The sequence below is a fragment of the Ceratina calcarata genome, unplaced genomic scaffold, assembly GCF_001652005.2.
Source record: "Ceratina calcarata isolate Rehan_Ccalc_2016 unplaced genomic scaffold, ASM165200v1 scaffold205, whole genome shotgun sequence".
NCBI classification, from domain to species: domain Eukaryota; kingdom Metazoa; phylum Arthropoda; class Insecta; order Hymenoptera; family Apidae; genus Ceratina; species Ceratina calcarata.
The window spans coordinates 129332-143387 of record NW_017142138.1 but is presented as its reverse complement, the minus strand read 5'-3'; the positions used below and the strand labels follow the sequence as shown (position 1 = coordinate 143387).

The following is a 14056-nucleotide window of genomic DNA, read 5'->3' as shown; positions in this document are numbered from 1 at the left end:
CCCATATCCTTATTGAATCATAAAAACCGGGGAAGTTTCCTTATAACTTTACAGACTGCATACTCTAATAATGCTACGAGCATCTGTTCCAGTTTCATAAATGTATAGCGCTATTCCTTTTCGCTGACGTTACTAAAAAGACCGTTACCGTGAACGAGACTAGCTGATCCTAAAGCCACCTGCGTACGCTATCTGCGATGCGTACATTTTTTTATTTAATGTAGATGGTGATTCTAGTCGAGGAAACTGAAAAGAATAGCTCAGTTTCTGAATGATCCTGTGATAGAGGTGGACGATAAAATAATGACACTGATGGAAGCTGATGTCGTGTACATTAGCATACATTGTAAAATGTTGAATGAGATATTGCAGAATTATCCATAAACCAAGAAATTTGTTTCTTGTATACTTTCATCAAACGAAGTTATAAAAAGCAGCAAGTTATTCTTGTACCCAAAAAATGTTGAAGGGTAAGAAGTAGTACTCGTTTGGCATTAAATTTACATGAAAAAGAATTAAATCGTTGAAAATTGCATTTCTCACATTAAAAAATAAAAGACGAAAATACTATTTCTTAATACAATGAATTGCAATGAATTCCACAATTAGTATTTACATGACCTTTATTTCGGTAAGTGAACAAAGTATGACAGCTTATATGTATATACAACGATTTCGGTCGAAGGTTTTGTTCTCGTGATTTTAATCTTATTCTCTGTCAGTAACATTAATTTCAATCTCTCAATATTAGTCATCAGCCCAGTTAAATTACGTACACTTTGCGTTACATTCTTATTTATATGCCTTACATAAATTGCACTCTTCACTGCTCACAAACTCTATTGCTTTCATTTTCCGATTTTCAAAAACCGAAAATTAAACTCGGTCCGTTTTTCTATATTCCGCAACTTCATTTATACTCTATTTCCTCCGTCTCTGATATTTATATGTCATGCACGTTTATAACTTTCAATGGAGACGCCATCGATAAAAGAGAATAATAAATTAAGAAAACTTTTTCCATTCAAAAAAAAAGCTTGGTTGTAGTACTTATCGCACACTCAAAAATGTATACTCTTATTCCGAGCACTCGTGAATGCAATATCAATTCTCAATATCCCCAAAACAATTATGCCTTGTTACTGTTCCAAACTGGGGTAAATGATTTAATAGCCGAGTTATTTCCATGATGATTCACAGTATTAGAGTCATGTATTGTCTGACAATCGTCGCAATAGATATATATATAGATCCAAATTTATTTACAGTCTTCATGGACGACAAAGCGATTTGCATTCATAAGTACTCGAGAGACAGTTATACAGTTTTCCCGAAATCGAATGATATTAATGGGAAATAACGTCTCGAGATTTCTGTGTTATACATTCACTATTGCATTAACTTACATCGCTAAACATCGTTTAAGATAGAAGTTCCGGCTATGTTTATATAATACATCTTTTTTTAGTCCCACGTTTAGGCAACGCACAAGCCTGTCAATAAAAGTAATTCACGTGAAATAAAAGTCAACTGCTAATTTTGTAAATTTTCATTCAAACAAAATACTGTAACTTGTCATGTTGTATATATTAGTTAAAATCAAATACCAAAATACTATTTTTGTCTCAGATAAAAGATCTGATGAACATTGTGGTACAGTGTGGTACATTTAATTGTTCACTTTTTACTTGATAAAATTAGTACCATCTCCTATAACCGTAACAGGTCATGGATTAATGAATCGTATTATCGGTAAATTAATCAATCACATTCTTTGAGAGCTCGCTGAGTGTCCGGAATCAAACGACGATATTCTAACACAGCACCGAAATACACCTGTCACGGTCATCTACAAAGTATTGTTTTTCTTTTCTCTTCTCATTCACGTATAATTATTTACACACTGCATGCACCTTTTATATATATACTATATGTATACGTTTATATGCATATACGTACGTATATATAGACATTCTTATTGTTTACAAATATCAAAAGGATTCGCCTGATTCTATCCGTTATCGCCAGACCACGAAACTCATCCCTTATCCTCGCATTTCCTTTCCCTTCGCGGTTCGCCTTCGGGCTCGGTTTCTTCCCGACCCCTAAGAGAAGCGAGCCACGAGGGTGTTCGCTGAAAATGGAGTCAAATTTCCGGGGGTCGACGACGTTCAAAGTGATTACTGAACAAAGAGAAATTCTCAAACAGATGTCTGACCACCGACGACAGTCCAATTCTACTTATCCGTGCCACATATTCTTTCTCCTTCAATTAATTGAAACGAATCAAACGCTTGTTTCTCCTGACTTATTCAAACTCGTGACGTTATCCACTTGAAATAGAAGCAACGGAACAGTTATACTGCGTATTCGAAGAATATATATTCAGGAAACGCGTCCGCGTTTAATCTTAATTCAAGTTTGTTCGTGAAAACAGAATATCTCGCTCGACGTTTAGTTATAAACGGAATGGTCAACGTCATATATTAAACTCGGGGAAGTTCAGACTTCCTAACTGAAGACAAGCTCAGTTTCAGTTAAATTTACTTTCTCATATGCTTCCCGATTTTATTGTGCTACCACGCCTTTTAAAAGACATAAGCACGTCACCAGCGAATATTGATTAAAATTTTATTAGCAGAAAAATTTCCCTTTGCTCCGCTATCAATCTGTGTATACCTCTGGCAAAAAATTTATGAAAATACACAGTGCTTAATATTTTAATTTTCACTTGCTGTAAGAAATCTTGAAATTATGTATTATTTGTAAATTAGCTACAATTTATAACAGCGCAGTTGGTTTTTAGTATGAATGGTTTTCTACAGAAATAACAATTATTACGTTTGATTAATTATCTCCTATAACACTCTTAATCAGTCGCGTACTACATCGTCCAAACGGAAACTTTTTGCCAGAAGTTGATATCAAGTCGCGCTATAATACCACCACCACCACCACTACGAACAAACCCTCCGGCGACCTTAACCTACGGTTTGAAAATAATTTCGTACCTCGTGCGGCCTCGTCGATGCATCCCCGCACCGACGTGATTTATCGTCGCGATCGTTTGACCAACGCTGCGGGTGCAAATTGGCCAAGAACAAATGGTGCACGCTGCTCAATCTGTTCACTACCCGTGGTGATAGTAGATCTTGTCCTTACAGTTGCATGTGGCACCGCAAAACTTTCGCCGTTCCCGTCCCTCGTTCGTGTTCGTCTCGCAAACCCAGGAACGGAATGTCCTGACTAGCTCTGCGCAGTTCGACCAGAGATCCGTATAGTAGCACGCGTTCGTGCACAGTTTGTTTCGCGAGCAGTGATCTTTGCACATGCTACACGGCTTGCCGGGTGTGTACGGGTGACCGAGGTGGCCCTTCTGGTTACCGCTGTAAACAATCAATCGTTCCAATTATCTTAAACAACGACTGCGATGCGTAAGACTCTGTAATTACAGTGAAATGTCTATGTTAATAACAGTACGACTAAACCTTTGTTAATAACGTCCGCTAGATCACTTAATGTTTTTGTAAATTCATCTACTTCTAACTTGCTTGACGGTAACATTAGTTTTACTCTTTTTGTTCAAGAAATTTCTGAATGCTTTGTTAGGAAGACTAAGCATGCGCAGAGATTGTTTTTAAGTACTTGTAAATGATTTTTTGGATCTCATTTTTCAGCTGCCTTTATCTAAAATATTCTGAGCAATTGCGAACCGCACTTCTTTCAAAGAAAACAAAAGAGCAGTTCTCGGGTCTTGCAATCAACGCGAATTCTCTCCATTTTCCAAGAACGCGACAAAAGACTTCCCAAGGCTCCACTCATTTCTCTCCCATCAATTTCACTCGAGCCCCCCTACTCGTTCGCCCGCGTGACAAATCCCCCAGTAATAACCCCCCCGCGTTCACCCGGCTTCGACTCCCAGCCTTCCCCCTTCTCAGCAATCCTTGTTCTTCTCTTAACTTTACTTTCAGACAATTAAGTCTGTGACGTTTCGCGACGTTCCCCATGATTGCAGTTCACAGTCGTCGGTCTTTGCAACTGCGTATGCTCTTCCCAACAAATAGGAGAACCAGGTACTGATCCCCTGAGCCAGCTCGCAATTTCAATCTACGTTATAATTATACTAAGTATACTTCTTGCGGATAGTTATTCGAACATTGCAATAAAAATGATGACTTTTCAATCAAATTGATTGCTTCATTATCTCTGATTGTATAAAGTTTAATTTCTGGTAACACGTCCGAAGAACTGTAAAATAAAGAATAGCAATTTTTAAAATAAACATTTCGAATCCGCTTGCTGCGTAAAAGAAAACACGGGCTAGATCCTTGGAACGTAATCCGCAGGGGAATAAAATTAATTTCGAAAATGTGCCCTTGCATTGCACAGCGTTTTAGTACATCACCGCAGAACATTATACGCCGTAACGCATGGATAATGTGCCATAATCAGTAACAGTTTTATCATTTTCAACTTCGTGTACTAACGTGAAAAATAATCATTAAACTAAATAGCAGACTATATTCTATCTGACACAATTTTTATATCAGTAGAAATGTTTTTTATGTACTTGAAACTTGATAAATCAATACGCAAGGGAGATTCCTCAACAATTTTTTGAACCATGATATATGACACGATTTCGCGGTTAAAACAATAGCTCTGACACGTACACAGTATAAAGGGTGACGAAAAAGTGGCTGGCCTGTACGAGACGAGAAGTGGGTCAGATGTCAAGCAGAATCTTCATGAAGGAGGACGTGCCCGCTCTCTTTCTCTTTTCTCGGTAAAAAGCAACACCGGATGCGTACAAGAGGAAGGAACGCACGCATATTTTTATGTGTACGTCGAGATTTAACTTCTCATTTCCATCTCTCTGTCTCTCTCCCTCTGTCTATATATTTTTTGATGTTGGAGTTCGTACCGCGAAACCAAAAGTGAAAATGATAATCAGATTAACAACTCTCAAAACAGAAACTTTATAATAAGGTATTTATCAATAAACGTATTCATCATATTAAATGTTAAATAGTAGACATACGTCCTGTGTTTGGATTAATCCAATTAATTAAATGCAGGGAATGTGTTAATATAACTCTACAAATTCTTTACTATTCTATGGTCATTATGATCCCATCAATCTTCTAGAAGAATGAACAATTTATTCGAAAATTTTATTGTTCTTCGTTTAATATACATTTGCGACTTCTTTCGCCACTTCATCATGATTCATCGTTTCCACTTTTCCTTCTCGGTTTTTGTTTCCTTTTCAGAGATCCATTAGGTTGAATAAACTTGCTGAGCGAATCAGTGTTCTTTTCTCACTTCAGTAAAATTCATGTTGTTAATAGCAATTTACAATTGAATTTTTGGGAGTGGAGTTAGAGCTAGAGTGTGGTTAGACCAGGAATTCGCTCGGTTGGCCTGAATGCACCCTCATGTCACTCTCCATTCGCTTTCAGCTGTTTCAATTCATGATCCAATATTTTTTCAAAATTTAATCTACGCATTTTTCCTTTCGTCCAACCCCGATTCCGTTTATTCTATGAAAATCGACGATTTTTAATAACAATCTTTTTAATTGTCGACTTTGCCATTCTCAGTTGATCTCTATTCTTTTTTAATACTGTATTCTTACTTCTTTATTCCAATTCAGATTCTTCTTTTTAGTTGAAATCTTCATATCCCATTCTACCTTTTAATTCTTGCTTAAAGCCGCCTGAAGCTGTATATACGCGTTATATTTTATTTTGATTTCTTGTTCGTTAAAAGAATCCTTTTATATCAGTTTCTTCTAAGCCTTATAACACGATTATTCGATTTTTCTATTTGTCATATCATTATTCATGGCATTATTTATGCGTACTTTCATCTCGTCTTCTTTGTAACTTTTTACAATCTTCAGTTTCCGTCCTTTTACAGCTGAATATCGGATTTCCTTTCGGTCAAATGAGTCTTTAAGATTAATTCATTATTCATGGATAAATAATTTCCTTGGAAATTGTATGATGAAATGTGCTCCGTGTTACAGTAAAACTATCATAAAAAGTATTTTGATTTCTTGTTCGTTAAAAGAATCCTTTTATATCAGTTTCTTCTAAGCCTTATAACACGATTATTCGATTTTTCTATTTGTCATATCATTATTCATGGCATTATTTATGCGTACTTTCATCTCGTCTTCTTTGTAACTTTTTACAATCTTCAGTTTCCGTCCTTTTACAGCTGAATATCGGATTTCCTTTCGGTCAAATGAGTCTTTAAGATTAATTCATTATTCATGGATAAATAATTTCCTTGGAAATTGTATGATGAAATGTGCTCCGTGTTACAGTAAAACTATCATAAAAAGTCAGTTAAACAAATATTATTTATAAGCATTGATTCACAAATGTAGACGTGACCCTGTGTATTCTTATCTCTTAGCCTTCCCACATTTACCCCTAAAATTAGCTCTTGAATCTCCATTTTTCAAGTCGTGTGCAAACATCGCCAAATTTCTCTATTCGATCCTTCGTCCGCTTTCCTCTCTTAATTTCACCCGTAATTACGGTTTTCCCACGTCCTCTCTATTTATCCTCTCGACCCGTTCTAACTACGCGTACACGGTAATATTTCCTTGCCGCGATCCACCCACGACGACGACGACGAAAGAAAGAAAGAAAAGAAAAGGGAGGAGACGGTAGTTGGGAAAAAGAACGAGCGGAGAGAATTTAAATTACCCGCGTCGGGCGGTCCCATAAATTCGTTCGCCTCGACCGCAATTTTCCGGATTATGCCCGTGGCCTTCCGCCGCTGCTTTCACGAAACGCGAAACTTTTCGATTACAATGTGCCGTTCGCATAAATTTACTACTCCCTGGTACTAGCCAGAGAACAGCTGCGACCAGCTTCGGCCGATAATAATTATCGACAGCTACTGTCCTTCTCGTTACTTAAAATCTCATGATTAACTCCGCAAATTTTCACGTTCGAAAGAAACTTTTAACTTCCCCACTACGGAATTCGCAACAAAATCAACAGATTCTGTATAGCTAAAAATATTACATTTTAATTAAATAGATGAATCAAACTTTGCAATTCACCTATTACTACTTTGAAACGTCGCTTCATTTTATAATATTAAATTATTTCTTATACTCTCCAAAGCATTATACGTGTATCTTTTTTTGTATACTTTATTTATATGTATCTTGAGTCCTCAAAGCTTTTTTAAAAATTCGCTGGCAGAAGTCGGCCAAATTAAATAGAGACTTCAACATGCCGACAAACTAGAATCGGAGCGGTGAACCGTAGCATTTTGTGAAATTACTAAGTCGTGGAAAATAACAAAGAGACTAAAGAGAAAGAGAGCAGCAGCAAAACGCAGGCATACATACATATATATGGGAGAGAGCAATCGTTAGAAACTCGAATGGAAAACACAGAAGCCCCTTCGCGAGCTTTTGTTATGCGTCCCGCTGTTGTATCGTTTTCGTTGTTCATTTCACGCGACGTTTCTCGTTCACTCAATAGCTACTACTGCACTTATTAACTTATATAAACATTCATGTTTCCTTATCCGAGAACGTAGGATCGATCTGTGATCAAAATATCATTTACACATTCAGATCTTACTGTGTTTTAGAGAGATTTGGTATTTTTTACATTTTCAAAAAATATTCCATGTATTTTCGTTGCAAACTTTGAACTTTGATACAAGATGAAAATGAAAATGGATTGATTGGAATGGAATATTATTGTAAGAATAATCATGAGTATGGGTAATTATTTTGAAAGTACTCACCTCGGAGCATAATTGCACACGTACATGAAGAAGTCTCTGCCGAGCGGACCCGTGCCACCAGTGCAGTGGCTCACGCCGCAGCCAACCAAGTGCGTAGCGGCCCACGCGATTTGCGTGTAATGCCCGATCTCGTGCAAGTCGTTCCCCTCATCGTCGCCGAATTTATAATCCTTGTACTCGTTGTACCACATTCTGATGGGGAAGTTCCTGGACAGATTTGGAAAAAATTCCTTCGACAGTTTATTAATGGACATTAAATAAGTGATTAAAAGAATTAGAAACACTTCTGACAGAATCGAAAAAAAGAAGTTGGTTCTTAATCTGCATTGTATACTTGTTCAAACTACTTATTTGTAAAACGAAAGAAAGCTGGAAATGCTTGTTCATTCCACAAGAATGGATTCGAATCAATTAAAAGCAATGACAAGCACGGTTTCTATCAGAATCGGGAAAGCGATTCCCAAAGAAGGAAGTGACATCGGCGACGATTGTTCACTGAATGTCAACAGGTGGCTCCCTAAGGAGACCAGCAATGCGAAAGCGAGTTTATCGTTAGGCAGAGATGGAACAACGCGCGACAAGCTGAATCGCGACTTCGATCAGAACCGCGGAACTTTCCCGTCCGGACAATGACGGTCTTTTCTACTGAAACGCTGCCGACCGTGCTTGAGCGAATCACGCGATAATTGAAACGCGTAAGGTGAAATCTTTGATTATCCTCCAAGGAAATCTGGTTTACCACTCTTTTCTTTAATACAATTCCTCGATGTTTTACTTCGTGATATCTAATGATTTCTCATGAGATATCGTCATGGAACTATCACGATCTTTTTTATTCGTGAATTTTATAATTGTTAATTCTAATTCCATGTTGATTAAATAATCTGAACTTAATTGTTCTTAATTTTGTACAAGTATAAAAATACTAAAATGAAATGTAACCGTAAGTGGATTATAATGTATTTACTTACCAGAGTGTCCTTTTTGTTGATATGAAAATATTTTGCCCGCTCTGTCCGAAACCATCCAAGTAGAGACCAGTCGCGTTATCATGTACTAATCCGAGGCATTGGTTGGACCATCTTTGAGCAGCTTTAGCCAATCCAGGATGCCATTTCTGAGACCACAATAAATGTTTCTTTCGTCACTCGATGTGTTAATCCAGAAAACTGAATTTGATATATTCGATTTTAAAATTTCGTGATGAACTCTTACTAAGAAATCTTTGCTCATTATTAAAATACCAATTTGTCAACATAATTCATATAAAGCACTATTAAATTCTATCAAGTACAAATCTCAGTAAACAAAACGTTAGTCTAAAAAATGCATACCGTATAAATCTCTACACCCCACATACAAGTACCGATCATAAAAGCTAAGTCACGTACATCGTACAACACCTCGGCCATAGAGATAGATTTTAATAAGTACTCGTTTATGGTAGTTAAGTTGAAGTAGGGGCAAAATAGCGTTGCGTCGTTTTAATTTTCACAGGAGGTTGGGAAATTCTCAAGTTTCGTGAATGGAAGTCGTGCCCGTAGAGACGATGGCACAAGAGAGCATTAACGCCACGTCGTGGTCGTCGTTACGTCGCACAGGTTCGACAGCTCGACTATACGCGTGTGATATACACCGTTAAAGACGAGTTATAAATTTTTATGAGGCAGCCTGGATCGACCATCGTGGTATACGACGGTATCAGGGTTGTTTTGCAGGAAAATTAACGAGCCAACTTCGAATAAACGAAGTATCTCGCTTCGTTACAGTGTAAGTTTTCATTTAACGTAAGTCGAGATCCAGGAATTAGAAATACAAATTCCTTTTTTGTGTCTGTTGACTTATCTCTTAAAATTAACGTACATATGAATCCATGAATATGCATTATTGATTGTAAAAAACGAATGAGATGAAATCGCGATACCTCTGACTAAAATTAAAAAATAGATTAAGTGATTTTATTGGTAATCAAAACAAGCTTTGTACGAATTCGGTATATTAAATGCTTTTATTTTTTTTTTTTATTTTAACAGAAAAGGCTTGAACTAACTTAGAATTTTATAATAAAATGAATATGTATTTAATGGATTGAATTTTAATTCAATACTACTCTTGAAAATTGTAGAGAGAATTGGAAACTGAAATCAATCACATTTCACTTTCACACGCTATTTTATTGGAAAATATATCAAACATGTCAACTCCTCTCAATTTTTAACGTGGAACTGATAACCACTATGGATATTAGAATTGAAATAAAATAAATGTCTCTCTCCAAATGCAATAAGAGGATTGATAGATTTATTATCAGTATTTTAGAATGTGAAAGAGAAAATACATTCTCTCCGGTAAGCTTGATAAAATAAACTCTATTTCCTTCTAAATATCAGTAAAAGGAAACTTAATTTATATCAGAAAAAAATAGTATAATAACGGAACCGATTGCATGAATGAAAGTTTTTAATTCTCTTACAATTAGCGAGCTGGTAAAGGGAGTCGGGGCAGTTCTGTCGGAAATTTCTGTTTAATACGAATTTAAACTGGCTTGCTTTATTTCAAAGTTGGATTTCATTCGTTAAATGTAGGACTGATACCATTAACGCTTTCTGTTCACTTTCTGCTCTGTAATTGTTTCAATTACATTGGCTCGAGACAATTGAACTAATTGCGTTCAGTTTAAGATCCTGCAGAAACCGTTCTCTGCTTCTCGCCAAAATCAATTTGAATCAATTTTTTATCTACGCACAAACAAGAATTGCTTAAATCACTAAATAATTGCAATTAATGTATATATATGTATGAAAATATTTCTTTAAAACGATGAAATTAACACTAACGATTTAGTTAATAATTTTCTGTAAGCAAAAATAAAAAGTGTTACCACGATGTTTGAATTTGCTTTTATATAAGACTCTTTAACGACTGAAATTGTCCAGGCAAAGGAAGTAAGAAAAAAGGGAAGCAAATTTTCAATCCTTGAAATTCGTTCAATTTCCCTTTAACGGCAAAGCTTTGACACGAGCCAAAGAAGATAGATGAAACTTAGGCAGAGAGTGCGAACATGAAATCATATACATATGTATGTATAACCAGAACTCTTATGCACAAGTGATCAAAGTTTAAAGTTTGGTTTATATTTTTTTAATACGTTAGCATGCATACATGATGGGACTATTAATAATCACCTATATACTGGATGGGCATGAAAGTTCTGATTATTATGCTATTATTTATTATTATTGAAAAATATATCGTAGGAGGGTACAATAATCCGAGTTAAACAAAAGACGAACGTCACACCTAAGACTAGCGTAATATGAATACGCGAAAAGCGTAATATAAATCGAGTCTAACAAGAAGAAATTTGGCTTCCATGGTGAAGTTCTTAGTCTCGAAATGAAGTCTGGCCATCGATCGAAGAAGGAAATTTAAGTGAGAACCCGTGTTGTAAGTTATAACCTGGCTGGAGGATAGGAACGAAAACGATCTCGAGGCAAGAAAAGAGGATCTTTCGTCCGAATAAATAAATTTGATCCTCCGAAAAATGCGGTTGCGTTATTCTGTGTCTCGCAAAAAGGAAATCGACGGGCAGCGAACGCATAATACAAAATAACAGCGCGAAATTCAATTTACTTTTATGAAAGATATAGGTATCATTTTACCTGAAAATCGAATGAAAACATTTAATCCACATGCAGCTAACAAATCAAACTTTTATCCATATCTGAATGCTATATCCAATTATACTATGAAATGGAATTTTCGTAGCCATTTTTAATAAAAACTGAAAGACGTGTGTATTTTTCTTTTGACAGGTTTTCCAGAAAAACGAGATCCTAAATAACTCGACATTGGTTTTATACTGGCATTCATAAATCTAACGATTACTATGTACATATAGATGAAACATTGTAACTATAAAATACAATCATAGATCCATCAGGATTTATAGATGCCTTCAAATACATGTGGCAGTTCCTTTGTGCAATTTATCTTTTCATCATTAATGTAAAACAATTCATTGTTTATGAACATAAAAAAATAAAAACTCCCCTTTTTATAGTGAATTCTGATATCTAATTATTGTAGCAAAATGATTGTTTTATTTAAACAATGAGACCTGCTCATTTCAATGCTGCTAAAATGTATTCTTTGAACTGATACAAACGATTTATTTTGCATAAAGATTTGTGATTAACGATTTGTATTACGAGTGAAGAAGTAATTTCGATCTTTCCACGACGCCACATTGTTAAAATTTTGATTTTACTAATTGAGCGGATTAAGGAGGATAAAGTTCTGCTGAATAATAACGCGTTTGAACATCATTTGACAATCACGTCATGTTTTGAAGTAGTGCGCAGGATTTATCATCGTTAATGGGTGTCCTGATGAATAATCAGCATAAACGGAGCAGGAGTTATAAGATTATTTATTATGCATTAGCCGTAATGACGGAAAATATCCACAAAATAGGACGCCACCATCGTCCATTTCGGTTTAAACGACAATCAATTTAAAATTCATCATTCTACATTCACGCATAAAACTCTCCAACCAGTTCGTGCAAACTGTAACAACGATATACACGAGAATGAAACATATTTAATGACACAGCGTGCTGAGTTATTGTCCAGGACGTTGAATAAACAAAACAGCGGCCACGTAATGAGATTCAGTTTGCGGCGAACTATGTAGTGCGTTCTGATTCGGCGCCAATTCAATTTTGCCTCTTCTTCAGGACCAAATACAACCGAGATATGTTTTTTCACTTAAAACTTTCAGCCTGAATTAAAATTAATATAAAAGCCCAAGAATCCAATTAAATTAAATTAAACTTGTGCTCTCACTCGTATTAAAATCCACTTCTCTAAAACAATTGCAATCGTACATTACAATGTATTGTGCAAAATACGAGAGCAACGTAATAATATTTTCTATTTGTTTTTACTGAAATTAAAGTGGTAAATGGAAAGTTCATTTAAATATTAATCTGATTCAAGTATCGCTTGAAATATCCTATTCAAATTACATCAGAATTCTAAAAAAAATCATGATACAGGAAAACTTATCGATTTACAATGACTCTCATGCTGGAATAAAGTTCATGTCTTGGAGACGGGAACTTTACCACGTAAAGCCGTGTCTCGCCTTTGTTTCACTTCGCGCTTCGTTAACCGTCGCAACGCGACAAAACCAGCTGTACAGGTTTTTCAGGAAAGAAAACGCGGCTCATTGCTCCGTTCAAAAAGGGAATTCCGTTTCGTCTCGGTGGTGAGACGAGTCTCTAGGGTTCGTTAAACCGATGCGACGCACGTTACAAATGTTTTCTGCTCGCTGAAACAGCCAACCGTCTGATACCGCATGTTCAAAGCTATCGATGCCCGGTCGAAGTATCGTCAGCCCTCGAAAGTAATCGAATCGGCAACTACTCGTTGGCAAATGCAATTGGTGTATTCACAGTCATACGATTAGGCTTGTTTCTGAAGGGTGATTGCGGTTCTAGTCATTAGCTCATTTGCTAATGTTTGCCTTCCCAAGGTAATGAACTGTGAAACGAATGCTAATTTTTGTACCTAACTGACGAAACAAATGATTACTTGAAACTCGTCTTATAATTAATATTTTTATACACTTTCTCGAAATTCAATTAAGTGATCTTGTAATTCGTTTTTTTTTCTCGTAATGATTTCGTTGGCACTACGGCACGCTATGATTACACCTTTCGGCTTAACGTACCGTGTCCGATGAAATTTCCTGGCCATTAGCAAAACCAAGCGGAACCGGGCACAAAATCGAAGAGAAATAACATTGTTTATAGGGAAAGCAGTTTCGGAGTCATGATTATGTAAACTGCAGTTCTCGTGCGTAAAGTTTAATGTTTGTTTTACCGGGATAAACATAATCCGAAAGTAATTTCCATTTGCCGAGATAAAACTAACGGGAATATCGATTCTTCTTTTTCCTCGTCCGCACGATAGAATTTTCGGATTCGTAAGCGGAGAAACGATAACGTCCGTTTGTATCAAATCATTTTTATGCCAGCGCGTTCCGCACGTATTCATATACCGGTACCTCAAACGGTTTCGGACCAGCTTTGTAAAGTGTACCTAAACCTAAAAAATGTGGCACGCACTATTTTTGGTATACTTCGTTATACCAAACGTGGTATGTTTTAGGTATAGTTTACAAAGCTGGTCCGAAATCGTTTGAGGTACCTGTACATACCTTTACGTAAAAAAAACGCGTATAAATTTTAATAATTTCTGTG

At 36.2% G+C, this 14056-nt stretch overlaps 1 protein-coding gene across 4 annotated transcripts in view; it reads right to left on the bottom strand.

Moving 5' to 3' along the window:
• Positions 1–605: 605 nt before the first annotated feature.
• The window catches only part of LOC108622102 (cysteine-rich secretory protein 2), a 65732-nt gene continuing 52281 nt past the window's right edge, over positions 606–14056 (bottom strand). For all 4 annotated transcript variants that reach the window (XM_026811209.1, XM_018019770.2, XM_018019769.2 and 1 more), the window contains 3 exons: positions 8757–8902; positions 7786–7992; positions 606–3386 (listed from right to left, as the gene is read on the bottom strand). In XM_026811209.1, coding sequence (XP_026667010.1) covers positions 3131–3386; positions 7786–7992; positions 8757–8902 — 609 coding nt within the window. In that variant the 3' untranslated portion in view covers positions 606–3130. The remainder of the gene's footprint in view (positions 3387–7785; positions 7993–8756; positions 8903–14056) is intronic.